This window comes from Carcharhinus amblyrhynchos, chromosome 16, assembly GCF_965287045.1.
Source record: "Carcharhinus amblyrhynchos chromosome 16, sCarAmb.v2.hapA, whole genome shotgun sequence".
Lineage (NCBI taxonomy): Eukaryota > Metazoa > Chordata > Chondrichthyes > Carcharhiniformes > Carcharhinidae > Carcharhinus > Carcharhinus amblyrhynchos.
Genome location: NC_137339.1, coordinates 1,501,600 through 1,528,846, shown reverse-complemented (window position 1 = coordinate 1,528,846; position 27,247 = coordinate 1,501,600). Strand labels below are relative to the sequence as shown.

The following is a 27,247-nucleotide window of genomic DNA, read 5'->3' as shown; positions in this document are numbered from 1 at the left end:
AAGGGTCCCAGAACAGATCCTTGAGGCACTCCGCTGGTGACTGACCTCCATTCAGAAAAAGCCCCATCCACAACCACTCTCTGCCTTCTGCAGGCAAGCCAATTCTGGATCCACAAGGCCAAAGGCCCTTGGATCCCATGCCCTCTCACCTTCTCAAGAAGTCTTGCATGGGGGACCTTATCAAACGCCTTGCTGAAGTCCATGTACACTACGTCCACGGCACTTCCTTCGTCAATGTGTTCAGTCACATTATCGAAGAACTCAACTAGGCTTGTAAGGCACGACCTGCCCTTGACAAATCCATGCTGACTATTCCTGATCATGTCAAACCTCTCCAAATGTTCGTAAATCTTGTCCCTCAGAAGCCTCTCCATCAGCTTACCAACTACTGAGGTCAGACTCACCGGTCGGTAATTTCCCGGGCTATCTCTGTTCCCTTTCTTGAAAATAGGAACTACATCCGCAATCCTCCGGAACCTCTCCCGTCTCCATTGACGACGCAAAGATCATCGCCAGGGGCTCTGCAATCTCTTCCCTCGCCTCCCGCAGTATCCTGGGGTACATCCCATCTGGTCCAGGCGACTTATCTACCTTGATAGAATTCAGAAGTTCCAACACATCCTCCTCCTTAATATTCACGTACTCAATCTTTTCCATCTGCTGCAAATCCATAACAAAATCTCCCAGATCAGCTTCCACTGTGAATACTGAGGCGAAGTACTCGTTAAGCACCTCTGCCATTTCTTCTGGTTCCACACAAACCTTTCCCCCCTCACCTTTTATAGGTCCTATCCCTTCTCTTATCTTTTTACCTTTCACATATTTATAGAAGGCCTTGGGATTCTCCTTAATCTTACCCGCCAAGGTCTTCTCATGACCCCTTCTGGCTCTCCTAATTTCCCTTTTAAGTTCCTTCCTACAGTCCTTATACTCCTCAAGATCTTTAACCTCTCCTAATTCCCTGAACCTCTTATACACCTTCCCTTTCCTCCTGACTAGGTTCAACACAGCCTTTGTGCACCACGGTTCCCGCGACCTACCAAAACCCCCTTGTCTCATTGGAACGTTGTCATTCAGAGCTCCAGACACACATTCCTTGAATATCTGCCACCTTCCTTCAGTACTTTTCCCTAAGAACGCCTCCTTCCAGTTTATTTGTCCAAGTATCTTCCTGACTTCTTCGTATCTCCCCTTACCCCAGACAAACACCTTCCTAGCCTGCCTGATCCTATCTCGTTCCAATGCAATTGTGAAGGAGATAGAATTATGGTCACCATTTCCAAGATGCTCTCCTACCGAAAGATCCATCACCTGCCCTGGTTCATTCGCCAGTACCAGGTCAAGTACAGCCTCTCCCCTCGTAGGCTTATCCACATACTGTGTCAGGAAACCTTCCTGAACACACCTAACAAACTCCTCCCCATCCAAACCCCTTACCCTAGGGATATTCCAGTCGATGTTTGGGAAATTGAAGTCTCCCATCACGACAACTCTGTTATTAAAACATCTCTCCAGAATCTGTTTCCCTATCTGCACTTCAACTTCCCTGTCACTATTGGGCGGCCTATAGAATACACCCAGCAAAGTTTTCGACCCTTTGCTGTTTGTAACTTCCACCCACAGAGATTCTGTAGACAGTCCTTCCACAACATCCTCTTTCTCTGCAGCCATGACACTGTCCCTGATCAACAGTGCCACTCCACCACCCCTTCTGCCACCCTCCCTGTCCTTCCTGAAGCACCTGAAGCCTGACACCTGAAGTACCCAGTCCTGTCCCCGAGACATCCAAGTCTCCATGTCCCCAAGACATCCAAGCCTACTGTTAGCAGCCTTTTATTTCAGATTTTACTTAATTAACTGAATTTAAAGTCCTCATGCTACAAATTGGGATTTGAATCCATGTATCTGGATATTAGTGCAGGAATGGTTCAATCACCTAACCATTATTATATAGTACCTGTGTAATTGTGATCTTAATTCATTGGAGAAGAAAAAGCAAAATACTGCAGATGCTGGAAATGTGAAATAAAAACAAAGTACTGGACAAACTGAGCAGATCTGGCAGCATTCATAAAGAGGAAAGTTCTGGAAAATACAGTCTAAAGGCTGATTCACCGGTCATCAGGCCTTAGTAGGCTAATAAAAAGAGTCTGTACAATTTGCAATAGGTATGAGAAAGAGTGCATGTAGAGGATGGATTTGTTGAGTAACAAATGGGTTGAGTGTGAGAGTAACCCTACTCAGATGTGAAGTGCACAGTGTGGTGAAGCTCATAGTCTAAACTCCATATCAGTAATGTTTAATTGAACATGGTGGCACAGTGGTTAGCAGTGCTTTCTCACTGTGCCAGGGACCCGGGTTCAGTTCCGGCCTCGGGTCACTGTCTGTGTGGAGTTTGCATATTCTTCCCATGTCTGTGTGGGTTTCCTCCGGACGCTTCAGTTTCCAGAGATGTGTGGGTTAAGTTGATTGGCCATGCCAAGTTGATCCTAGTGTCAGCGGGATTAGCAAAATAAATGTGTGGGCCTACAGGAATAGGGCCTGGGTGGGATTGTGATCAGTACAGACTCAATGGGCCAAATGGCCTCCTTCTGTACTGTAGGGATTCTATGATTTACACAGTGCTGTGGGGCTGCATCATTGTCCCCTACACCATATACAGGAAATTGTGCTTATAGTCATGCATGAATGGAATATAGGTGGCTTGAAGATTTATTTTTCAGTTATTTGAGAATTTGGATCTCTGGATATATGCTCAAATGAGGATTGCGAGCAACATGCTCTCTTGGATTGCTATCTGCATTCCTCACATTTCAACAAGCCAGCAAAGAAAGAGGCTATGATTGTATTATAGGCTGGTTTTCCTAAACCCATGTTATGGCAGCAGGTCCTTGATTTAAAGTTGCATCATGTGCCAAAGGGCAATTTACCAAAGATAAAACAGATTTGTACATACTTTTCATGCCTCAAGATGTCCCAAACTGCTTTGAAGTTAATGCAATATGTTAGGTGTTGGACCAGAACCCAAGGTATATTATGAAACCAGATTAGAACCCAATAATTTTTCTATTTTGGCATCAATATGAGGATCGAATGTTGCGCTCCAGGTGTAATTCCACTGACAAATGAGGCATCTTTTTATAGTAAAGCGAACTTTATTTAGACTATTACTCTAACAAATGATGCAGCTTAGCTATTAACAGTTAAACGACAATAAAGGAAACAACTCTAATTTCTAATTTATCACTGTTTCAGTTCCAAATAAGCAATATTTGTCTGACAGACTTTCAATGCCACTTTAAATACAGTTAGCAACCATAAATGTACTTGCTATAAGGAGTACGTACAGTGTCAAAGTTTTCAAACAGGTTTTGATTTTCAGAGCATCTTGCATACCTCTGTCTTTAAACAAACTCCAGCCAGAACTCCAAAAGCTGTTTTCTCTCCTACATATCTAGCTTCTCCAATTAATGCATCGTCACATGACTCTGCCCACCTAAACCTACATTCCATTCCTTTCATCAAAACCCCAGGGGACCCTTTCTTTTTGTAAACAAAGTTCCGTTAGTGTTTTCTTAGTAAATAGTACATGGCTAAAAGGAGTAATTATCCTGCTGTTCCAGCATTTGAGCTGTAGATTTTCCAGACACACAGAATATCTGTAGAAAAAAAACTTGAATCTTAAAACATCAAAATCCTTATAATAGTATGGGAATATCTTCGCCATGCAGATTAGAGTAGTTGGAAATTGTATTCACTATCTTCAATAGGTAATTAGGTATGGGCAGTAAATGCCAGCCTTACCACTGATGCCTACATTCCAAGAGCATTTATTTAAATTGCCAGTTTCAATGTCTCCCACTTGCCTGTGAGTTACACAGACCAGAAGTGTCTCCAATTTGATGTGCAGCCTTGTCAGCCATGATGATGATGTAATGACTAAGAAAGCGATAAAGAAAGGAAAGATAGAATATGAAGCTAAACTAGCTCTCAATATAAAAAATGATAGTAAAAGTTTTTACAAATATATAAAGAGGAGGAGACTGGCTAGAGTGAATGTTGGACCCTTGGTGGATGAGAGGGGGGATTTAGTGGTGCGTAACAAGGAAATGGCTGAGGCTTTAAATAAGTTTTTGTGTCGGTCTTCACAGAGGAGGGCACAAATAGCTAGCCGAATGTTAAAGGTGGAAGGATGGTAGGAGATGAGGTCCTTAATACGATTACTGTCACTAGAGAGGTAGTGCTCGATAGACTAACGGGACTGAAGGTGGACAAGTCCCTGGGACTGGATGGAATGCATCTCAGGGTGCTGAAAGAAATGGCAGAGGTGATAGCAGACGCCTTAGTAATTATCTATCAAAATTCACTGGACTCCGGGGAAGTGCCAGAAGATTGGAAAACAGCTAATGTTATGCCGCTGTTTAAAAAAGGTAGCAGACAAAAGGCAGGAAATTATCGGCTGGTTAGCTTAACGTCCGTAGTTGGAAAAATGCTAGAATCCGTCATCAAAGAGGAAATAACAAGACACCGAGAAAAGAACGGCTTGATCAAGCAGACACAGCATGGATTCGTGAAGGGGAAGTCATGTTTAATGAATTTATTGGATTTCTATGAGGATGTGACTAGTGCGTTAGACATAAGAACATAAGAAATAGGAGCAGGAGTAGGCCATCTAGCCCTTCGAGCCTGCCCCGCCACTCAATAAGATCATGGCTGATCTGTCGTGGCTCAGTTCCACATTCCCGCCCTCTCCCCATAACCCTTAATCCCCTCTCTTATCAAAAACAGAGGGGAACCGGTGGATGTGGTGTTTTTAGATTTCCAGAAGGCGTTCGATAAGGTGCCTCACAAAAGGTTGCTGCAAAAGGTTAGGGTGCATGGAGTTGGGGGTAAGGTATAAGAGTGGATTGAGGATTGGTTGTCTAATAGGAAGCAGAGAGTTGGATCAATGGGTGCTTTTCTGGTTGGCAGTTGGTGACTACTGGAGTGCCGCAGGGATCGGTGCTGGGGCCTCAACTGTTTACCATTTACATAGACGATCTGGAGGAGGGGGCTGAGTGTAAGGTAACAAAATTTGCTGATGACACGAAGATGAGTGGAAAAGCAAATTGTGTGGAGGGTGCGGAAAGTCTGCAGAGAGATCTGGATAGGCTGAGTGAGTGGGTGAGGACCTGGCAGATGAAGTATAACATTAGCAAATGTGAGGTTATCCACTTTGGTAGAAATAATAGTAGGAGGGATTATTATTTAAAGGGTGAAAGGCTGCAGCATGCTACAGTGCAGAGGGACCTGGGGGTCCTTGTGCACGAATTGCAAAAACCCAGTCTGCAGGTGCAGCAGGTGATCAAGAAGGCAAATGGAATGTTGGCCTTTATAGCGAGGGGGATAGAATATAAAAGCAGGGAGGTCTTGCTGCAACTTAACAGGGCACTGGTGAGGCCGCAGCTGGAGTACTGTGTGCGCAAGGATATATTGGCCTTGGAGGGAGTGCAGAGGAGGTTCACCAGGCTGATACCAGAGATGAAGGGGGTTAGCTTACGAAGAGGTTATTGCAGAAGGTCAGGGGACATGGAGTTGGGGGTAGGGTGTTAGTGTGGATAGAGGACTGGTTGTCAAATAGGACGCAGAGAGTGGGGGTCTCTGGGTGCTATTCGGATTGGCGGTTGGTGACTAGTGGAGTGCCCCAGGGGTCGGTGCTGGGGCCTCAGCTATTTACCATTTATATAGATGATCTGGAGGAGGGAACCGAGTGTAGGGTGTCGAAATTTGCTGATGACACCAAGATTGGTGGAAAGGCAAATTGTGCGGAGGGTGTGGAGAGTCTGCAGAAGGATCTAGATAGGCTGGGCGAATGGGCCAGGAAATGGCAAATGGAATTTAATGTTGGCAAGTGCGAGGTGGTCCACTTTGGTAGGAATAATGGTAGGAAGGATTATTACTTTCGTGGAGAAAAACTGCAACAGGCGACGGTGCAGAGGGACCTTGGGGTCCTTGTGCATGAGTCGCAAAAACCCAGCTTGCAGGTGCAGCAGGTGGTCAGGAAGGCGAATGGGATGCTGGCCTTCATAGCGAGGGGGATTGAATATAAAAGTAGGGATGTCTTGCTGCGGCTATATAGGGCATTGGTGAGGCCGCAGCTGGAGTACTGTGTGCAGTTTTGGGCGCCGTACTTACGCAAGGATATTTTGGCCTTGGAGGGAGTGCAGAGGAGGTTTACTAGGCTGATACCGGAGTTGAGGGGGTTGAGCTATGAGGAGAGGCTGAATAAACTAGGCTTGTACTTGTTAGAGTTTAGAAGAATGAGGGGAGATCTCATTGAGACGTATAAGATGATGAATGGGATGGATAGGATAGAGGTGGAGAGACTCTTCCCGCTCAGAAAGGATAGTAGGACTAGGGGGCACAGCCTCAAGATAAAGGGGGGGGGCGGTTTAGAACGGAGTTGAGGAGGAACTTCTTCACTCAAAGGGTGGTGAATCTCTGGAATTCTCTGCCCGTTGAAGTGGTGGAGGCTACCTCGCTAAATATTTTTAAGACGCGGGTTGATGGGTTTTTGATAAGAGAGGGGATTAAGGGTTATGGGGAGAGGGCGGGAATATGGAACTGAGCCACGACAGATCAGCCATGATCTTATTGAATGGCTGGGCAGGCTCGAAGGGCCAGATGGCCTACTCCTGCTCCTATTTCTTATGTTCTTATGTAAGAGAGATTGAATAGACTGGGTCTGTACTTGTTAGAGTCTAGAAGGATGAGGGGGGATCTTATAGAGACGTACAAGATAATGAAGGGGCTAGATAGGGTAGAGAGATTCTTCCCACTTAGAAAGGATAGCAGAACTACAGGGCACAGCCTGAAAATAATGGGAGGGCAGTTTAGAACAGAGTTGAAAAGGAACTTCTTCACTCAAAGGGTGGTAAATCTCTGGAATTCTCTGCCCATTGAAGTGGTGGAGGCTACCTCGTTGAATATATTTAAGTCACAGGTAGATTTCTGATAGACAAGGAAATTGAGGGTTAAGGGGAGCAGGCAGGAAAGTGGAACTGATCCACTTCAGATCAGCCATGATCTTATTGAATGGCAGGGCAGGTGCGAGGGGCTAGATGGCCTACTCCTGCTCCTATTTCTTATGTTCTTATTAATGGATGCTGTGAATGAATAAAAGTTAAAAAGCACAACCATGTGCTTTCACGTTCAATGGCCTTTGGAATAGGCAGGATAACTAGAGACTCAGTTCTGGTCACTATTTTAGGACATTGATATTTTCATTAAGTATAGAACGACTTAGCCAGGAGACACTGTTCAGAGTACTTTGTCCCATCACACTTAGTAGTAACCTTGGTAAGTCTTGCATACAACATGGGACTATGCCAAAGATAAAATGATTAGGAGAGAAGACTGGAAAAATGAAGAAGTATCTAAATGATGTATTCAAATCTTATGTGCTGTTGGAGGCCTTAAGTTTTGAGTTTTTGGGGAATGAGTTGGAATAAGGATGTTTTAATGACTACTGACTCTTGTGGTTGGTGACCTGAATTCCTCAGCAGGGTTAGAGTTTCACAATTTAATTCAACTTTTTATGTATGAAGATATAATAGCACATTCTGAACCAGACTCGCGCAAAAAATGTCATACTTCCTTATGTCATCTCTGCATTTTTTACAAAAAGCTTTTGCATTTTAATTTTTTAAAAGCAAATATATATTGAGTTGAAATATTTAATTCAAATTCCTATTGTTGCCTGAAGTAAAAGTTATTGCCTTGCTATCTACTTCCAGTCCACAATGGTGTATATTTCCTAGAATGCTCTCCTTCCTTCTGAAGGCACTAACTCTTGCTAGGTACTGTTCTAAACACTTGGCTGCCCTAAGGTACTTTGCCAAAGAGACCAGGCCCCATGTGTGAACTTTGACTACCAAGTGTTGATGAATTATAAATTGCAGCAATGACCTATGCTCCTGTTTATGCTCCACATGAGCCTGCTCCAGTTCTGTCCTTTTGCACGTCCCCTGATTTTAATCACTATTCAGGGCCAGACCTTAAGCTACCTAGGCTCTAATCTCGAATTCCCTCCCAAACTTTGCTCTCTCCCTTTAAGATGTCGCATAAAACGTAGCTTGTTGAACAAACTTTTTGTCAACTACCATAATATTTTCCTATGCGATGCAGATTTGATTTATTGTCAGGTGTTCTTATACAGTGAAAATCATTGTTTCTTGTGCACTATACTGACAAAGCATACGGTCCATAGAAAAAGAAAGGAGGATGCAGAATCGAGATTACAATCATAGCTAGGGTATAGAGAAAGATCAACTTAATGTGAGATAGGTCCATTCAAACATCTGATGGCAGCAGGGAAGAAACTGCTCTTGAATCGGTTGGTATGTGTCCTCAGACTCTTATATCTTTTTCCTGACTGAAGAAGGTGGAAGAGAGTATGTCCAGGGGGTGTGCGGGGGCCTTAATTTTGCTGGCTGCTTTTCCAAGGCAGCGGGGAGTGTAGACAGTGTCAGTGGACGGGAGGCAGGTTTGCGTGATGGATTGGGCTATGTTCATGACCTTTTGTAGTTTCTTGTGGTCTTGGGCAGAGCAGGAGACAAACCAAGCTGAGGTACAACCAAAAAGACTGCTTTCTAAGGTGCATCTGTCAAAGTTGGTGTTGAGTTGGAGCGAACATGCTGAATTTCCTTAGTCTCCTGGGAAAGTAGAGGCGTTAGTGGACTTTCTTAACTATAGTGTCAGCATGGGGGGACCAGGACAGGTTGTTGGTGATCTGGACACCTAAAAATTTGAAGCTGTCGACCATTTCTACTTCGTCCCTGTTGAGATAGATAGGGACGTGTCCTCCACTACGCTTCCTGAAGTTGACGACAATCTCCTTTGTTTTGTTGACATTGAGAGAGAGATTATTGTTGTCACACCAGTTCACCAGACTCTTTCTCTTTTTCTTGTCTTGTCAGTTGTAAGATTCTGGCTGTGGAGCATTTTACAATATTAAGGGTGCTATGTCAATGCAGATTATTGTTAACATGGACTTAAAAGCTCAAGCACTTTGTGTCTTAGAATAATGGATTGATGGAGTGCAGGAGGAGACCGTTCAGTTTGTTACGTCTATGCTGGCTGCTTGAAAGAGGCTAGAATAATATGACTGAACCAGGCCTGATACTTTGTGACTCCAGAGCGATACTGCATGAATTTAACACACACTGACACAATGCAATAAACCCCCTGAGCCCAAATTTGGTTCATTGGTTGTTCAGATAAATGCTGTGGCTACAAGAGCAGGTCAGAGTCTTGGAATCTTATGGAGAGAAACTCACCTCCTGACTTCCCAAAGCTTGACCACAAAGTACAAGTCCGGAGTGTGATAGAATACTCTCCACTTGCCTGGATGAATACAGCACCCTGCTTGATTAGCACCCCATCCACCAGCTTCAACGTTCACTCCTTCCATGACCAATGCACAGTGGTAGCAGTGTATACCAGCTACAAGATGCGCTGCAGGAACTCACCCAAGTCAATTAGACAGCACCTTCCAAACTCATGACCTCTATCAGCGAGAAGGACAAGGGTAACAGACACACGGGAACACCATTACCTGGAGGTTCGCCTCCGAGTCGCTCACCATTCTGACTTGGAAATATGTCACCGTTCCTTCACTATCGCTGGGTCAAAATCCTGGAGCCTTCTCCCTAACAGCACTGTGGGTATACCTACATCTTAGAGGTTCAAGAAGGCAGTTCTCCACCGCTTTCTCAAGGGGAATTAGGGATGGACAATAAATGTTGGCCAGCGACATCCACATCCCATGAAAGAAATTAAAGATAAGTTGTCTTAAATTGTATACTTAAAATGTGAAAAGAGAAACAATTTCACTAAAAGTTTTTTAAAACTTACTTTTTTGTAGCAAAGAGCAAGGCCCAACACCAACTGAAAAGAAGAAGAAAGGCAAAAGGAAAAATAGCGTTCCAGGGGAGAATTCCGAACAGGAGCAGTTAGCAGCAAAGGCAACGCAGGCTGCCGAGGAGCTAACGGATGCACAGGTAAAGATGGTTATTTCAGCCAACTCCCAGATACGCATCGCCCAGAATTGTCCATGTGAATTGAGAGAGGTTTATGGGCTCTGATGAAGTTTTGAAGGGAGGAAGGGCCATAAATTGAAGTAATTCAAAACTTTCATTCAGTAAGAATTTGAGAAGCTTGAAATGTAATTAGAAGGTGTAATTGTTAGGTGTAGACATTTAAAAACAATTGTCATGTGGCCCTTGCATTGCCCTGAGTGATACTGGACATCTCTGCCGAGGGGTGATACTGGAACCCACAGTCCAGGGACAATGCCTGGCTGGACAAACAGACTAGAGAAGGAGTTGATTCACAATCTGTGCTATTATGTGGCACAGGCAGTGTTTTGGTGTCATAATTGCTTTCAATTTTGTTGGGATAAGCAAGAGAAAAATCAGCCACTACACCTGTTCCTGGTGGCTATGCAGGGATGAATATCCAATGCTTCAAAGTGTACAGTGTGACCAAACCTGAACTAAGTGGGGATTGCCTGTGATGGTATTGCCTGCTGACTCCAGTTGTCCAGATTGCCCATCCAGCTGTCTGGGGAAATCCTCAGGAATTGAAATGTGCAGCAAGAGCATCTAAGTTATATTTAATGTCTTATGTTATTGCTGGAACATTGAGCTCATGCACTTGTAGTGCACTTGGATTTGACTTTGCTTTGTATGAAATATTTGCCTCAAAATATTTGCATTATGTCAGTTAATATGCATTCTGCAGAGCTGTTTGTTTGAGTTGGCGTGCCTTTCTGATGAGGCTTTAAAAAAGTAGAGGTAATAGATCCTATATCATTATTTCAAAGATCAGCTGGGGAGTTCTTCCTGGTGTCCAGCCATTATTTATCCTTCAACCAATACCGCTAAAACAGATAATCTGGTTATTTATCATATTCCTGTTTTTGGGATCTTGCTTTGTGCAAATTGGCTGCTTCACTTCCTACAACGTTGATTCCACTTCAGAAAAGTGCTTGATTGGCTTTAAAGTGGTTTGGGCATCTAGAACTCATAGAATGTGCTGCGTACTCGTGAATCTCTGGAATTCTCTGCCCGTTGAAGTGGTGGAGGCTGCCTCGCTAAATATTTTTAAGAAGCGGGTTGATGGGTTCTTGATAAGAGAGGGGATTAAGGGTTATGGGGAGAGGGCGGGAAAGTGGAACTGAGCCACAACAGATCAGCCATGATCTTATTGAATGGCGGGGCAGGCTCGAAGGGCTAGATGGCCTACTCCTGCTCCTATTTCTTATGTTCTTATGTACATTTTTAATTTTTTAACTTCATTCATTCACGGGCTGTGGAAGTCACTAGCTAGGCCAGCATTTATTTCTCATCCCTAATTGCCCTTTAGAAGGTTGCAGTCCATATGGTGTAACTGCACCCACAGTGACAATGAAGGAATGATGACTTGAGTTCTAGATCAGGATGGTGTATGGCTTGGCATGAAGGTTGCAGAGAGTGGTAGTCCCATCTGCTCCCATTGACTTAGGTGGTAGGGCTTAGGATTTGGAAGGTGCTGTCGAAGGAGCAATAGTGAGTTTCTGTGGTGCACCTTGTGGATAGTGCACATAGCTGCTGATGTGTTGGTGCTGGAGGGAGTAAAGATAGTGGCTGGGGTGCCAAACAAATGGACTGCTTGTCTGGATGGTGTTGAGCTTCTTAAGTGTTATTGGAGCTACACTTATGAAGGAGAGTATTCCATCACACTCCAAGGAATATAGGAGCAGGAATAGACCATTCAGTTTCTTGAACTTGCTCTGCCATTCAGGTAGATCATGGCTGATCTTTCTTCTCAGAGCTATTTACCCATAGTATCCCTATATCACTTGATATCTTTTAATATCTAGAAATCTACCAATCCCTGTCTTGAGCACGCTCAATGACTAAGCCTCGACAACCCTCTCGGGAAGAGTATTCCAAAGATTCATCACCCTCTGTGTGAAGAAATTCCTTCTGAAGTTAGTGCTAAATGGCCAACTTCTTATTCTGAAGTTGTGTCCCCCTAGATCTTAGTTCTAGACCCCCTAGAGAGGAGATTCTTCCTGCATCTACCCTGTTGAGCTTTGTAAGAATTTTGTATGCTTCAATAAGATCATCTCTCATTTTTAAATTCTAAAGTATACAGGCCTATCCTCCTCATAGGACAATCCTACTATCTCAGTGATCAGTCTGGTGAACTTCTGTGCACCCGCTCTAGTGTATCCTTCCTTAAATAATAGATCAAACTGTCCACAATATCCCAGGCTCTACACAAGTGCGGCAAGAGTCCTTTACTCCTATATCAAATCCTTTTACAACAAAGGCCAACATATCATTTGTGTTCCTAATTGTTTGCTACAACTTCATGTTAGCTTTCAGACATGAACGAGACCACCCAGGTCCCTTTGGACAAAGCACTTTCTAATCTCTCATCATTTAAGAAATAATCTGCGTTTCTGTTTTCCCTACCAAAGTGGATAACTTAACATTTTTCCAAATTATCTTTCATTATATTGCCTACTCACAAATTCCTTGAAACCTCTTTGCATCCTCCTCACAAGTCACATTCCCACCTACTTTTGTGTTACCAGCAAACTTGAGAATGTTATATTTAATCACCTCATCCAAATTGTTGATGTAGGTTCTGAGCAGCTGGAGTCCAAGCACTAACCCTTTCAGTATCTCACTGTTGATCTGAGAATGACCTTTTTATTCCTGCTCTGTTTCCTGCTTGTTAATCAATCCTCAATCCACACCGTAATATTAGCCCCAATCCCTTGTGCTCCAATTTTGCTTGCTGACCTCTTAGTCTGGGATCTTATCGAAAGCCTCTGGAAAATCCAAATACACCACATTCATTAGTTCTCCTTCATTTAATTTGCTAGTAATGTCCTCAAAAAAACTCCAACAGATTTATCAAACAACTTTTCCCTTTCATGAATCCATGTTGACTCTGCCCTATCATTATCACATCCTTTTTAAAAGATTCTAGCATTTTAATGTCAGGCTGATAAGTCTTAGTTCCTCATTATCCATCTCCCTCCTTTTTAAAATGGTGGGGTTACATTTGCCACCTTCCAATTTGCAGTAACCATTCCAGAATCTATAGAATTTTGGAAGATGACCACCGATACATCCACTATTTTATACAATCTCCTCTTTCAACATCCTGGGATCATCAGGTTGAGGGGATTTATCAACTTTTTCAGTATCATTCATTTCTGCAGTTCTACTTTATTTTAAACCAGTACTGATTTATTTCAGACCTTTGATCTTTAGTCTTTTGTTCCCTAGTGTTTCAAGGAGGTTTTTTTTGTATCTTCCTTACCGAAGACAGACAGTATTTGTTTGATAATGCCATTGCCTTATTCCCCATTATAAACTCGCCTGTCTCTGGCTGTAAATGACCCACATTGTCTTTACTAACCTCTTCCTTTTTACATACCTGTAGAAACTTTCACAGTCCGCTTTTGTTTCTTACTAGTTGGCTCTCATATTCTGTTTTCTCTTTGTTTCTCAATCCTCCTTGTTGAATTCTAAACTATTCTCAATCCTCAGGCTTACTACTTTTTGTAGCAACTATAAATCTCTCCCTTTGATTTAAAGCAATGTTTAATTTCTCTTGTCAGCCATAGTTGGGTCAGTTTTCCCCCTGGGGTTTTTGTACCTTCAAGAAATGTATATTTATTGCAAATGATGTATAATGTCAGTAAATTGCCTGTTGACTGTCATATCTTTAATGTAGTTTCCCAATCTACAACAGCCAATATTCTCCTCATACCTTTGTAGTTTTTTTTGTTTGGTTCCTAGTTTTAGATTGAATTAGATCACTTTCAAATTTTACATTTAAGCCTAACTTGTGTCTTGTAGATGGTGGGTAGATTTTGGAGAGTCAGGTGGTGAGTTACTCTGCAGAATTCTCAGCTTCCGACCATCTGTTGTAGCCGCAGTATTTATGTTGCTGATCCAGTTAAATTTCTGGTCAATGGTCATCCCCAGGATGTTGGTGATGGGATATTCAGTGATGGTAATACCACTGAATGATGGGGAGATAATGGCCTAGTGTTATTAGTGCAATTCTATTAATGCAGAAATATTCATTTGAATCCTGCTGCGGCAGATGGTGGAATTCAAATTCACTAAAAAAAAATTGAAACTAAAAATTTACTGATAATCATGAAAGCATTGTCGATGAATCATGGCCAACCAGGGATGCCCATGTCCTACAAATGAATAAATAAAAAAATGTCAGAATTCTTTTTTGCAAAGTTGAAAGGGAAGAACATCAGAATTTTCAAAATTGTGACGAAAACTTGCTGCTTGCCCTCTGGCTGGGAGTCACTGAGCACAGTCTGCAGTGCCTACACTTTTCCAGTGACTAGCTTCATAACTATTGCTGCATGAGTGTGATTGAGAAGCTTCAAGAACGAAGGTGCTAAAGATAAAAATAAAGAGGCCAGTTTTATCTTATTGTGGAGACTTGGAAATTCAAAGTTTCAGGCGGAATGCTGGTTTATACAGATCCTGCTCAATATTACTCATCTTCATTGGAGAGGGAATTTGTTTTTAGACCAACATAACATAAGAACATAAGAAATAGGAGCAGGAGTAGGCCATCTAGCCCTTCGAGCCTACCCCGCCATTCAATAAGATCATGGCTGTTCTGTCGTGGCTCAGTTCCACATTCCCGCCCTCTCCCCATAACCCTTAATCCCCTCTCTTATCAAAAACCCATCAACCCGCGTCTTAAAAATATTTAGTGAGGTATAACACCCAGCCCTGTCATCTTCCTGACTGGTGGGATGAGTTTAAAACGTCTCCATTGGGTAGGTATTAAAATTAGCATTGTGCCTGATCCCACTTGATGAATTCAGGCAAAATATTTCTTCAGAATCTCTGCTGTTGGGAGTGATTGGCCCTGGCATGTCAGGAAGTGGTTGAACACTGCATTTGTACAAAACCTGGCTTTCGCTTTACTGATGCGACTTGAGCATGTCACAGCAAATCTTTTAAGTTGTTGGTTTTCCCTTGTGTGGCAATGGAAGAATATTCCTGTAATTAGAAGCAATGGTAAAAAAAAAATCTGTTATTTTTCTGCCAATTTTGTTTTTCTAGCACCTTGTTGTTACTTGATTTCTGGCAATCCTTTTATTTTGTTATTTCTGTTTTGAATTCCTTAAATGTGTAGTGATAGGTTGAAGTGAGGACAGTTGCTCAGGGAAATAGATTATGCTGTGTTTTCATTTTGTAGCAGCGATTTTGCCACGATTTTTTAGCTCAGATAACCTTCTGATGTAACGCGTGCGTTTTAAGTTCTGGCACATCTGTGTGTATGTGAGAGAGAGATAGACGCTGTGATGCAGTGAGCTGAACCATGTAGTTGTGGGATTCTGCTTTGTTTTATGAATGGTCACTTCTGAATGAAGCTGCAAATACTCGGTAATACAGAAGTTGAATCTTGTTGAAAAGATGTGCAATTTTGCTAAGGCTTTCATCATGACCTCATCAGGACAAAGTCAAGAGTGCCAAATTTCAAACTGTTGCAGTTTTATACTACATGAGGAAAGGATGTTGATTGGTTAATAAGTGAACTTTGGCTAAAGTTTTGTCAGGGCAAATGCAAATGAGTTATAGGCTTCCTAAATTGAAAAAGCATGTAAAACCTGAACATCTTGAATCATAGAATCTCTACAGTGGAGGAGGAGGGTGTTCGGCCCATTGGGCCACTTATTTATTTATTTATTTATTTACTTATTTATAACCCCACTTATTTACCCTGCTAATCCCCTAACACTAAGGGGCAATTTAGCATGCTCAATCAACCTAACCTGCAGATTTTTGGACTTTACATGTAATTATAAAATCCCTGCAGTGCAGAAGGAGGCCATTCAGCCCATTGAGTCTGTACCGACCATCCAGGCTCTATTCCCACAATCCCATATATTTATCCTGCTAATTCCCTGATGCCAGGGTCAATTTAGCATGGCCAATCAATCTAACCTGTATATCTTTGGACTGTGGGAGGAAACCAGAGCACCCAGAGGAAACCCATGCAGACATGAGGAAAATGTGCAAACTCTACTCGGGCAGTGACCCAAAGCCGGAATTGAACCTGGGTTCCTGGCGCTGCGAGGCAGCAGTCCTAACCCTGTGCCACCATGCCACCCCTTTTCTATATCCTTTTTCTTTGTAGAAAGCAGGTCTGTACACGTGAATACCTATTGCTTCTAGCAAGACACTGCACCATGGCATCATCTGAACCTGAAGAAAGTCTTGTGATTCCAATTCGTGTAGCTTTCAGCACACTCTGGATTATTCAGCAGGTGCTGGCCAATCACGTAATTGTAACATTCCAGCCAAAAGCTTTGTTACTTTGTGTCTCTTTTTTCAGCAATATTTAAGCTGCAAAGGGGGGTGTGGGGGAGGGAGTGAATTAATTTTAGGTAACCTCTTGAGACTGTTCCCAAATGTTGCCATAAAGGGCATGATAAGTATACCTTTACATGGGGAGTAAGCTGCCATTGGCAAATGCCAAGCTGACCAAACAGACGTGTTTGGATTTTAGATATTTCTAATCTTTTCATTTTACATGGTGATTTATTTGAGTTAATGGAAGAGGCGATATAACCTTCATCCTTTAAAAGATTGAGTGGGGAATGTGGGGAGGGGAAGGAAGTTCTGGCGTTTGCTTTAACTTGTATGATTCGAAATAGATTGCCTTGATAAGCAGTACCAGGACTGTTTTCTCTCAGTATGAGAACATGTTTTTGGCGCAAACTGTAAAGGCAAATCTAATGAAAAACTCCAAAATGTAAAAGAAGTGATTGAGGCTATTAGCCAGCGTTATCATGATTGATTCTGTGGCATCTAATTCAGTCATACAAGCCCTCCTTGAAGTTTCGTGTCTGTTGAGTTTTCCTTCTGCATCCCAATGACTGCTATGTGTTGTCAAAGTCACTTTTTTTTCTCCTGGTGGAAGAAGGTGCTTTCTGCAACTCATAAAGGCCTGGATTTTGACAGGGTTATGACAGTCTTATTTGGTTGATTGTGCTCCTGTTTTCCTGAACCAAGATTCTTCATCCGTACTGTTCTTGTTCCATTTTTTATTAGTGTTACTCCTCCTTTTCCATTTTGTCTGCCTTTTCAAAACGTCAGGTTCCTGAAAGACTTTGCCTCGATAACCACGCTACCACATTTCTCCAATGACTATTAGACCCATTTACCTCTGTAGGTGCTGCTAATTTTTCAGTCTTGTTATGAATGCTTCTTGCATACAGATAAAGTGCCTTGGATTTGAACTTCTTTACCATTTGAAGATACTATATAAATTCAAATTGTTGTTCCTGATTGGCATTCGAGTTTGTGTAGTTTTGCCGTTGAGGAAAATCTTCAGGTTAAAATTTAAAACTTGAAACTGAGGAATTGGCCCTGGAAAGATTTCTAGTAAGTTTCAATGGTGCATCACAAAGGAACACAGGGACAAGAGGTGGACACACAGTCACTCTAGCCTGTTCTGCCATTGACTGATTTGCATCTCAACTCCATATATCTTCCTTGTCTTCATATCCTTATTACTTCTCTACAATGAAAACCTATCAGTCTGAGTTTATAATTTTCAGATAGCAGAGATACCTGGACAACTGACCTGTTTTGAATGAGGACAAGATTTGTCTTTTATTTGCAACAGTGACTGAAAATGTGATTGGTGTGAACAGAATTATTTTGCTGATGAACCTGGACGTTTACTGTTTTCTCACTTGCTTTATTTTGATTTTGAGCAACTTCTGATTTTTACATTTTGAATAGGTATATGTATGTGTTTAGATCTATATAGATATGTGTTGTGCATGCATACATGTATGTACATGTTTGGAATGATATCTGTTGCCTATCAAAATTGCTTATTGTTTTAGTAGGTAGTTTGAGAGGTCTGCCATTGATTGGCAAGTGGCAATAGAACAGCAAAAATAGAGTGAAAAAGTTTTTGGGATCTGAAATTGTATAACTCAAAATAGATTGCTTTGGTAAGCAGTACCTGGGCTGTTTTCTCTCAGTATGAGAACACTTTTGGACCATCTCTTTGCTAAGTGTCTAAAGATCTTCACCATCCAGTGAATTGTCTGATGAGTCAAGAATGATAGAAAGCAGCACTTGGGACAATTGAGAATTTCCAAGAGGGAGATCTGCAACCAAAAGTTCATCTCACGCCATATCCTAATGAGGAACTGCATTAAATCTGCTGCAAACCACGAAGTCGCTTTAAAAGTTGGAGTCAAAGTACTTCTAGAGTCTGATTGCTGTCCGAAGTAGTGCCATCTCTTCGGCCTCTGAACCAGGTTTGGTTGGAACTGATCGCATTGCCAGACGTTGCCATGACTGAAAGACAAACACCAATTGCTGTACCTCGTCCATGGGCTTTTCATATTTGGGGTGGTGTGTCCACCTGAACCATGCTCTGATCTGGAGAGCATCTCAGAACTGTGAAGTTTTCTACCCTAAATATGTGGAAGAGGATGGATTTGGGAGGTTAATACTTGGAGATTAAAATCTGGCAATTGTTTTAGTATGAAACATGTCATGCCATGCCTTGAATTGTAAGTTTGTAGAATACATTAGCTAATGTCAACGATTGGGGACAATTGAACGTGGGTTATTTTCTTTAGCAAAGCAAGAGTTGAAAGGTGACTAGGCAAAGGTCTTTCAAGTTATGGAAGAGCTTGATTGATGTGGAGAAGATGTTTTAACTGAGAACAAATCTAGTGGCCTTAACTAGAGTAAATTACTAATCCCAAAAAATCTTCTGTGGGTTCAGAAGAAACCTCTTTATTCTGAGAGTGATGAGAAAGTAGAAGCCAATGCTATAAGCTCTCCGTGATCTGAATAGATGTATTTAAGTGGAAGCTAGATGAACACATGAACGCAGGATAGAAGGATTTGCTGATATGATGAGATGAAGGAAGGTGGGAGGAGGCTGATGGGAAAAATAAACACTGGCACAGGCGGTTGTGCGATTGGTTTGTTTTTGTGCTATATTTTCTGTGTAACCATGAATGGCATTGATACAGTCATTGATCTTAGTATAATTATTGAAGATGAGCAAAGTAGTTTCACAGTTTAACTTGTGCTATATTCTCAGATAATGTATCATTTTATTTCAATCATACGCACCTGTAGTTAAAGGACATGCACCTTTTTTTTGCAGCTCATTGAGGATTTGTGTGGAAATGTAGCCATGAATGTCAGTTGATTGGGGAGACAGGTGATAGTAGAAGGTAGAGGTTACCCAGATCGGTTTTCAGAAGCATGACATTATTACTGCTTCCTTGACCCCAGGAGTGTTGTACTGATAGTTGGTGTGAGTAGGATATTTTTAAAACTTGTCAGTGTTAACTTTCAAGGAACCCATTGTAACTGGAAGACCAGCTGGAATAAACAAACTGCCTGAAGAAATAGCCAACAATCTCAGACATTGAGAAGAACTAGGAATGGGATTGTTGAAAGGAATAAATGAGGAAGCGTATACATCTATCTGTAGACAGTTGGAGTTGCTGAAGAATGATGGAGATGGTAGTTATTGAACTTTCTAAAGAGGACAGGTTCCTTTCCTTTATCAGCCAGCCAGAGTTTGAATACAATCGCCCTCTGGAGAGTTCAACATTCTAGCATCGACCCAGCCCTCCCGCTATGTAGACTGTGTTTAGAGTAGTTGTGACAGTTACTGAGATGCTGTCTTAATGACGCAAGTTTCTTGTTTATTTGGTAGAAGCGACGATCAGGCCGTCAAGTAAAACGAAGGAAGTACAATGAAGACTTGGACTTCAAAGTTGTCGATGATGCCGGTGAAACAATTGCTGTACTGGGAGCAGGGCGGATTTCTCCGAACTCTGGGTCCTCACAGAAAGGAAACCAGACGACGGTAAGATGCTTAAGTAGAGAGTAGATAGGGATATCACTAAATCACTGAACCTTCTAGGGAGGGTTTGGGCCATGTTTTCAGAGAATTCAAGTAATTAGCACACTGTTTTGGCTGAGGACCATAACGTTGGAGAAGGAGCACAAAGTTTTGGTAGAATGGCTGGCTATTGGCGGTGGATCTGTTAATGATCCCTTCCAATAAGGCACAGTGTCAAGTTAAGAAGTCTTAGATTGAGCACAGTAGTGGTGAAGGCTAAAGGTTTTCTTTTGGTCCATATTTGAATTGTTTTGTTGATGGAATGGCTCCAGTGATGAATAATTGGAACAGATATTACAGATCAGATTCTGGATTTGTTTATTGAATGGTGAAGTGAATGGAATGTTTTCAACCTTTCACCCTGGAAGTTTCCTGTCAGTGAGTGTATGGGCCTTGTCTGTCTTTCTGTCTATGTTTGTGCAGTATTGCGCCAGATATTTTGTGTATGTGTGCAATAGCCGTCCCTCCTCATCCAAAATTGGCTGACTGCACTGAATTGCAAGGCATTCTAGATATTTTGGTTTTCAGTATAACTAAGTAATGTTAATGGATTGCACCAGATTTAATGTATAGACTTCTGGTGAAATTCAGGATGACTGTACTCTGGTTCTTAGTGTTAGCATGAGAAACCTGAAAACCTTCAAGAATGTTGACAGTAATTAAATCTATAGATTCTCAACATATAAAGTAGGACCACTGTGTGAAGTTCAAGAAGTCTGTAAAATTAGGTTTGATGACTTGGAGTCTGTTATCCAGACTGAAGATCACTGAACTAATGTTTGACATGACCACATCATGCATAAATATGTCAATTTTTGATACTTTTAACATGTTTTTGACCATGTTGAACAGAGGGGTGATGTATTAGCAATATAGTGATTTCATTGAAAGTCTTCAACACTTCATGAGCCAATACCTAGGTTTGAGTTAGCTTTGAAATGCTGTTGTGCCTTTCGTATCGCTCAATCTCTGCCTTAATCAGCTTACCTGTGTGCTTAAGTTGCCTAGATCACAAGCTCTGGAATTTCCCCTTTACCTCTCCACTTTAAGACACTAGTTAAGCTATACCTCTTGGTCATTTGTTCCAATTTCTCTGTACATGACATTCTGACCTATTTTGCTGGATTACATTTTTGTGAAGCATCTTAGACTGTTTTCCTATATTAAAAATGCTATATAAATACAAGTTGTTGTTGTTGTTGCATGGCATTGACTGAACAGTTCTGTCCTAAAATGGCAATTTGTATTCTATGGATGTCATTGATCTTGTAATGTCTTAACTGTGTTCAGGGTTTTACACAGAAAAAAAGACTTGGTTTGCACACATAGATTCAAACTACAACACTACAGATTTTATTGAAGGGCTGCTCTCTCTGCACTGCTGTATACTGAAGTGGAAGTAAAACAGCAGCCTAAGCGCACACGCTAATGATATCATCAGCTTTTCAAGCAAGAATACAACTCTTTTTAAATAAATAACAATCCTTTAATTTACATATTAAAGGGGGCCAACTGCCAGAATTTTGATGTGTAGCAGTAGGCTTTTGTTAATAGGTAGAAGGTGACGTGTTGGCATGAATGGGATGATATGTATATTGATCACATTTTTTACTGCCTCATTAATGCTAATTTTGGCTATTAAAATCAACTACATGGTGTCCAATGAGGTATTCAATCTGCCTAATGCTTCAACCTGTTGAAACAGTCAGCAAGTTTACTATTTTGTGCTTAGGTAGGAGTAGAGACCATGTTGGTTGTCTTTTTTTTGTTTTAAATTGTTTCTATCTTCCTTAAACCTTCTTGGTGAGAATTAAGTGCAGGGTCATGGCAGCCAGAGCTGCACAAAAATAATTGAGAGGCACCAAGGTTAGATTTTACAAGGTTGTAGATAGTAAAAATACAGGGAAGCTGAGTGGTGAAAAAGAATGAGGGGAGGAGAAATAGTTTGTGCCTTAATATTATCAAAGGGAGGATATGCAGCATACATTGGATGTGTTTGGAGGTGCAGGAAAGGAGAGCTGAGAGGAAAAATGGCCATGGTGGCACTTGAAAATGGGGACTTTGGAAGTTGACCATTTCTGGTATCATGTCCAGGAGTGCATAAGATTTCAGTTAAGGAAACAGTGTTTAATTCATAGGATCATAGATTTGTACAGCAGAGAAAGAGGCCATTCTGCTTATTGTGCCCATGCTGGTTCTTTGAAAGGGCTGTCTGATTATCCCTATTCCTTCCTCAAAGCCCTCTGATGTTTTATTTGCTGCAGCTTCAATTTCCTTGTGAAATTTATTATTGAATTCACTCCGCTGTATCAGGCAGTGTATTCCAAACCCTCAGAATATGCTACGTAAAAGAAAACATTCTTATCTCCTACCAGGCTTTTTTGCTACATATCTTAACTCCGCCTCTTCTTCCTGACAATGAAAAGAGTTTGTTTATGCTACCAAACCCCTTCATACTTTTGAATACCTCTGTTAAATCTCCCCATAGTTGTCTCTGCTCTAAGGTGAACATGTCGTTTAGCTGCAGTACATTTCTTCCTCCAAGTGGTGGCACGGTGGCACACAGCGCCAGGGACTTGGCTTCAATTCTCGCTTGGGTGACTGCCTGTGCAGACTCTGCACATTCTTCCCATGTCTGCATGGGTTTCCTCTGGGTGCTCCAGTTTCCTCCCACAGTCTGAAAGATGTGCAGTTTAGGTGGATTGACCATGCTAAATTCTCCCTCAGTATACCCACTGGATTGTGGTGACAAGGGGATTTTCACAGAATCTTCACTGCGGTGTTAACGTAAGCCTACTTGTGAGACTGATAGGTAAATTTAAATTTAAGCCATTAATATATACTGTAAATGTTTGCACTCCCAGCATCGATCCCTGTGTAAGCCACTGGTTACAGGTCACCAACGTGAAAAAGAACCCTATACGCCCTGTACCATGTGCTGCTATCTTTGATGTGACACTTCATCAGATGCAGTTTGGAAATCCAAGTATACCACATCTTCAGGTGCCCTTAATCCCAGCACCTTAATTTTCCACACATAACTAAAGTCCTTCATCCCTGGCATCATTCTAGTAATTTTCCTGTGCACCGTGTTTTAGAGTTTCCAAAACATCTTTTGTTGATTTCCCATACTAGTTAAGTGGAATAAAAATAGAAAATGCTGGAAGTACTCAGGAGATCAGGTAGTATTTGTGGAAGTGAGTTAACATTTCAAGTCAATGGCCTTTCATCAGACAGTCAGTGCAAATAAAGTTTGTTATATGTTGGCCAGGAGTTACAGGCATGACTTAAACTGTATAATAGTTTTAAAAACAAAATACTGTAGCTGCTGTAATCTGAAATAAAAACAGAAAATGCCGGAAGATCTCAGAAGTCTGACAGCATCTGTGGAGAAAGAATAGAGCCAATGTTTCAAGTCTGGCCGACCTTTCGTGAGAGCTGCATAATTATTTGTCTGCTATTATATAATTGCCACATGTAATATTCTAAGCAAAACTTTTATTGAGAGTTGAAACTGGAAAGACTTTTCATATTCAATCATTGAAAGAGGGTTTTCCTCCTCGGAGCAACGAAGGGTCATGGGTATCTTGACTGGAGGTGTGCAAAAGTATGATGGAGTCTGATCCTGTAGATATGCAAATACACGTAAATCTTCTATAATCACCAACAATCCAGTAAGTGGGTGCAGCATAAATTCACCAGAATAAAACTGGGGACTCCAGGGTTAAATTATGAATACCGGTTGCATAGCCTATCCTTGTATTCCCTGATTATAGAAGATTGAGGGGCTTGTTAATCAAGGAGTTTAAGTTAAAAGATTTGGTAGGGTAATTGGGATGAGAATTTTTTTCCTCTGGTGGGGGAAGCTCAGAATAAGAAGGCATAATCTTTTTCTAGGCTGTTCAGGAGTGAAATTGGGGAGAAGATGGTTGCTATCTGAAACCTTTCCCTCCCCAATGTCATCATTCTTTCTAAAAGCCTGTGGATGCCCAGTCGGAATTCTTAAACATTAATTGTTTTTTGTTGGGAAGGGAGCAAAGGTGGGTAAATACAGCTGAGGTAAAGATCAGCCATGATCTAGTTGAATGGTGGAGCACCATTGAGGGGGTGAATGGCCGCCTTCTGTTTCTAATTTTTCTGCATTTCTATTTCTCTCACTGTACCCTACAGTTCCTCCATGAGTTTCTAGCTGTCCCCACCTCCCCCTGTCACCCCCTGGGACCCCCCCCCACCACCACCACCACCCCCTACCTGCAGGTCCCCTCACTCACCTTTCCTCTCTGCCCGTTCTCATTCCCTCCCCTCTTTCTGCCCCCTCTCTTTTTTTCTCTCTGCCTCTGTCCTGCCACCCCCTGCCCCCCCTCCCCAGTCTTTTTCCCCAAACTCTGTCCAGTAATGGAGGTATTGTACATCATTGTCTGACCATATGGTATCATGTGTTGCAGGAGAACCAGGAGGAAGATGAATCTGCTGTCATTGAGAAGATATTGGCCATGCGCACAGTACAGAGGGAGGTGAGTCAAGAAGTTACAAAGCACGAGGTATTAAATGGGGATACTTACTGATAAAGGGCAGCTCAGTACGTACAAAGTCCTTCTCCAAACTTTCATTGATAATTAGTTAAGACGGCGTGTTCCATAACTGGGTTCCCTTGGTTGCCCTGTCCGCGTTACCTGCGAGGGGCTGAGGCCACAGGGAGGGGTCAGAGGGCTGAGTGGAGGAGTGTGTGTGAGTGGGTGTTCCCATTCAAAGTAATAAAAAGGTAAGGCTTGATAGTATTTGTTGAATAGCAGAAACTGTATACATATAATACATAGTAATATGTTTTAAGTTTATTTTTGTGTGTTTGTCCCTATTGTGCAGTAATCATTTGTTTGTGGTTTAATTCTTCAACAACATAATGTTTCTCAAGCGTTCTGTCAGTATTTTTGGGAGCGCAAAAGGGTTCCATGACTGGAAAGGTTTGGGAAAGCCTGACCTAAAAGAAACTTGTCTGGATTTGAAGAACTGTGCAAGAACCACACAGTAGCTTTTTGGTACAGGAAGAGAATAGAATGGGGATTGGGTTGGAGCTGCACAGTGCCATGTGTTCGCGATTGTGTCCCAGAAACCATGTTTTCCACACAGTTGGTCTCGGTCAGGAGCTTCCTTTCCAAAGGAGTCTAGATGGCGGGGGAGGGGGAGGGAGGGAGAGAGAGGGAGTTGAAGCATTCAAGACTGACTTTAATAGATTTTTGTTAGTTCAGGGTATCATGAAATGTTGATTAAAAGCAGGTCAGTGAAGTTAAGGTACAGCTCAATTGTGATCTGACTAGTGGCAGCAGAACTGGTTCATTGGGCAGAATGATGTGGCTCCATTGCTCATTCCTCTCTGGGATGACACAGTGGCACATGGATAGTACTGCTGTTTCCCAGCACCGGGGACCTGGGTTCAATTCCAGCTTGGGTCAATGTCTCTGTGGAGTCTGCATGTTCTCCCGGTTCTGGGTGGTTTTCTCCAGATGGTCTGGTTTCTTCCCACTGTCCGAAAGATGTGCTGGTTAGGTGCATTGGCCATGCTAAATTCTCCCTCTGTTTACATGAACAGGTGCTGGAATATGGCAATTAGGGGATTTTCATAGAAACTTCATTGCAATGTTAATATAAGCCTATTTGTGACACTAATAAATAGACTTTTAAAACTTACGAAGAAACTTTTTAAACTTTTCATTGCCCTTGAAGTGTCTTTGCATTCCCCTCACAATTCAGACATCACCCAATTTTGTGTCATCTGCAAATTGGAAATATTACATTTAATCCCCATGTCTAAATCATGCATGTAGATTTTGAAAAACTGGGGTCCAAGCACTAATCACTGCAGTGCCCCTGCAGTCACAGCCTGCCAACCTGAAAGTTACCCATTTATTCCTACTCTACACTTTCCGTCCTTTAACCATGCCAGTATATTCACCCCAATCCCATGTGCTCTCATATTGTTAACTAACCTCTTCTGTGGGACCTTATCAGTTAAAATTGTTGATGAGCTGGAATAATATTGGTGGTGAGAGGAAGTTGGAGTGTACTGTTAATTCAGGGTGTTTTTGTGTTAAGCAACTGTAATAAACCAGCACAGGAAACCATTTCTGTAGGTTTCCAATTCAAATTTACAGTGTGAATGAAGAGCAGTGGGCTCTTGCTGTGGTGAACTGAGAAGAGCTTGGACTGTGCTAAGGAGCAAGAGAGTTGTATGTTGGGCCTTTTCGAAGTCACAATTATGAAAGGGCTTGCAAGAGCAAATCATGAAAAATTGATTCCACTGGTGATTTAGTACTGAGGTGTATAGCTTCTGACTTTTTGATTTGATTTATTATTGTCACATTTATTAATATACAGTGAAAAGTATTGTTTCTTGTACACAATGCAGACAAAGCATACCGTTCAAAGAGAAGGAAAGGAGAGAGTGCAGAATGTACTGTTACCGTCATAGCTAGGTTATAGAGAAAGATCAACTTAATGCAAGGTAAGCCCATTCAAAAGTCTGATGGCAGCAGAAAAGAAGCTGCTCTTGAGTCGGTTGGGATATGACCTCAGACTTTTTAAACAGGAAGTGGATAAAGAGGTAGAGAGCATCTTTACTTTATAATTAATGATGCATTTCTGCTAGTGGCCAGTGAATCCAAGTAAATTATGTAATTGAGTAGAAAATTGGAAAATATACATGGGAAACAATGCTGGAGGGGAAAGGGGATTAGAGTGTGGAGTTCCATGGAATCACTTTGAGGCCCATGGATGCTGCCCAAGCTGAAATGACTGATTGTGTAAAGATTCGTTGAGCAGTGTAGGTGAACAATATAAGACAAACTTTTTCATTGTCATTGACTTTCATTTTTATGTTTTTCAACAGACTCCTGGTGGAAAGCCGCAGGAAGTTGAAGAATTCTACGTCAAGTACCGAAATTAGTAAGTGTTGGGGGTGAAGCAGAAAAATAAGATGTTTTCTGTCTCTGATTTTGTCATGCCTGTGCATGAACAGATGCACAGTTTGGGTGAGGCAGGTTTGGCCTTGGTCCTCGATCAATCCAGGAAATTGCAGAGGCACTGGTTGTATTTTTTCATCCAATCTTAGATTCGCGGTTGTGGCAGAGAGGTGGAGAATGCAAATGTTACATTCTGGTTCAGAAAAAGGATGTAAGAATAAGCCCAGCAATTACAAGCCAGTCAGTTTTAAGAGTGGTGATGGGAAAACTTGTGAAACTATAGCCTGAATTTCATGCTCCTTCAC

General features: G+C 41.9%; 1 protein-coding gene across 4 annotated transcripts in view; it reads left to right on the top strand.

The window, feature by feature from the left end:
• Positions 1-27,247, top strand: part of chd6 (chromodomain helicase DNA binding protein 6) — a 219,200-nt gene that overhangs the window by 95,333 nt on the left and 96,620 nt on the right. For 3 of the 4 annotated variants that reach the window (XM_080204564.1, XM_080204563.1, XM_080204562.1), the window contains 4 exons: positions 9,905-10,040; positions 19,798-19,950; positions 24,432-24,500; positions 26,870-26,925. In XM_080204564.1, coding sequence (XP_080060690.1) covers positions 9,905-10,040; positions 19,798-19,950; positions 24,432-24,500; positions 26,870-26,925 — 414 coding nt within the window. The remainder of the gene's footprint in view (positions 1-9,904; positions 10,041-19,797; positions 19,951-24,431; positions 24,501-26,869; positions 26,926-27,247) is intronic. The other variant, XM_080204565.1, reaches the window with a different exon arrangement.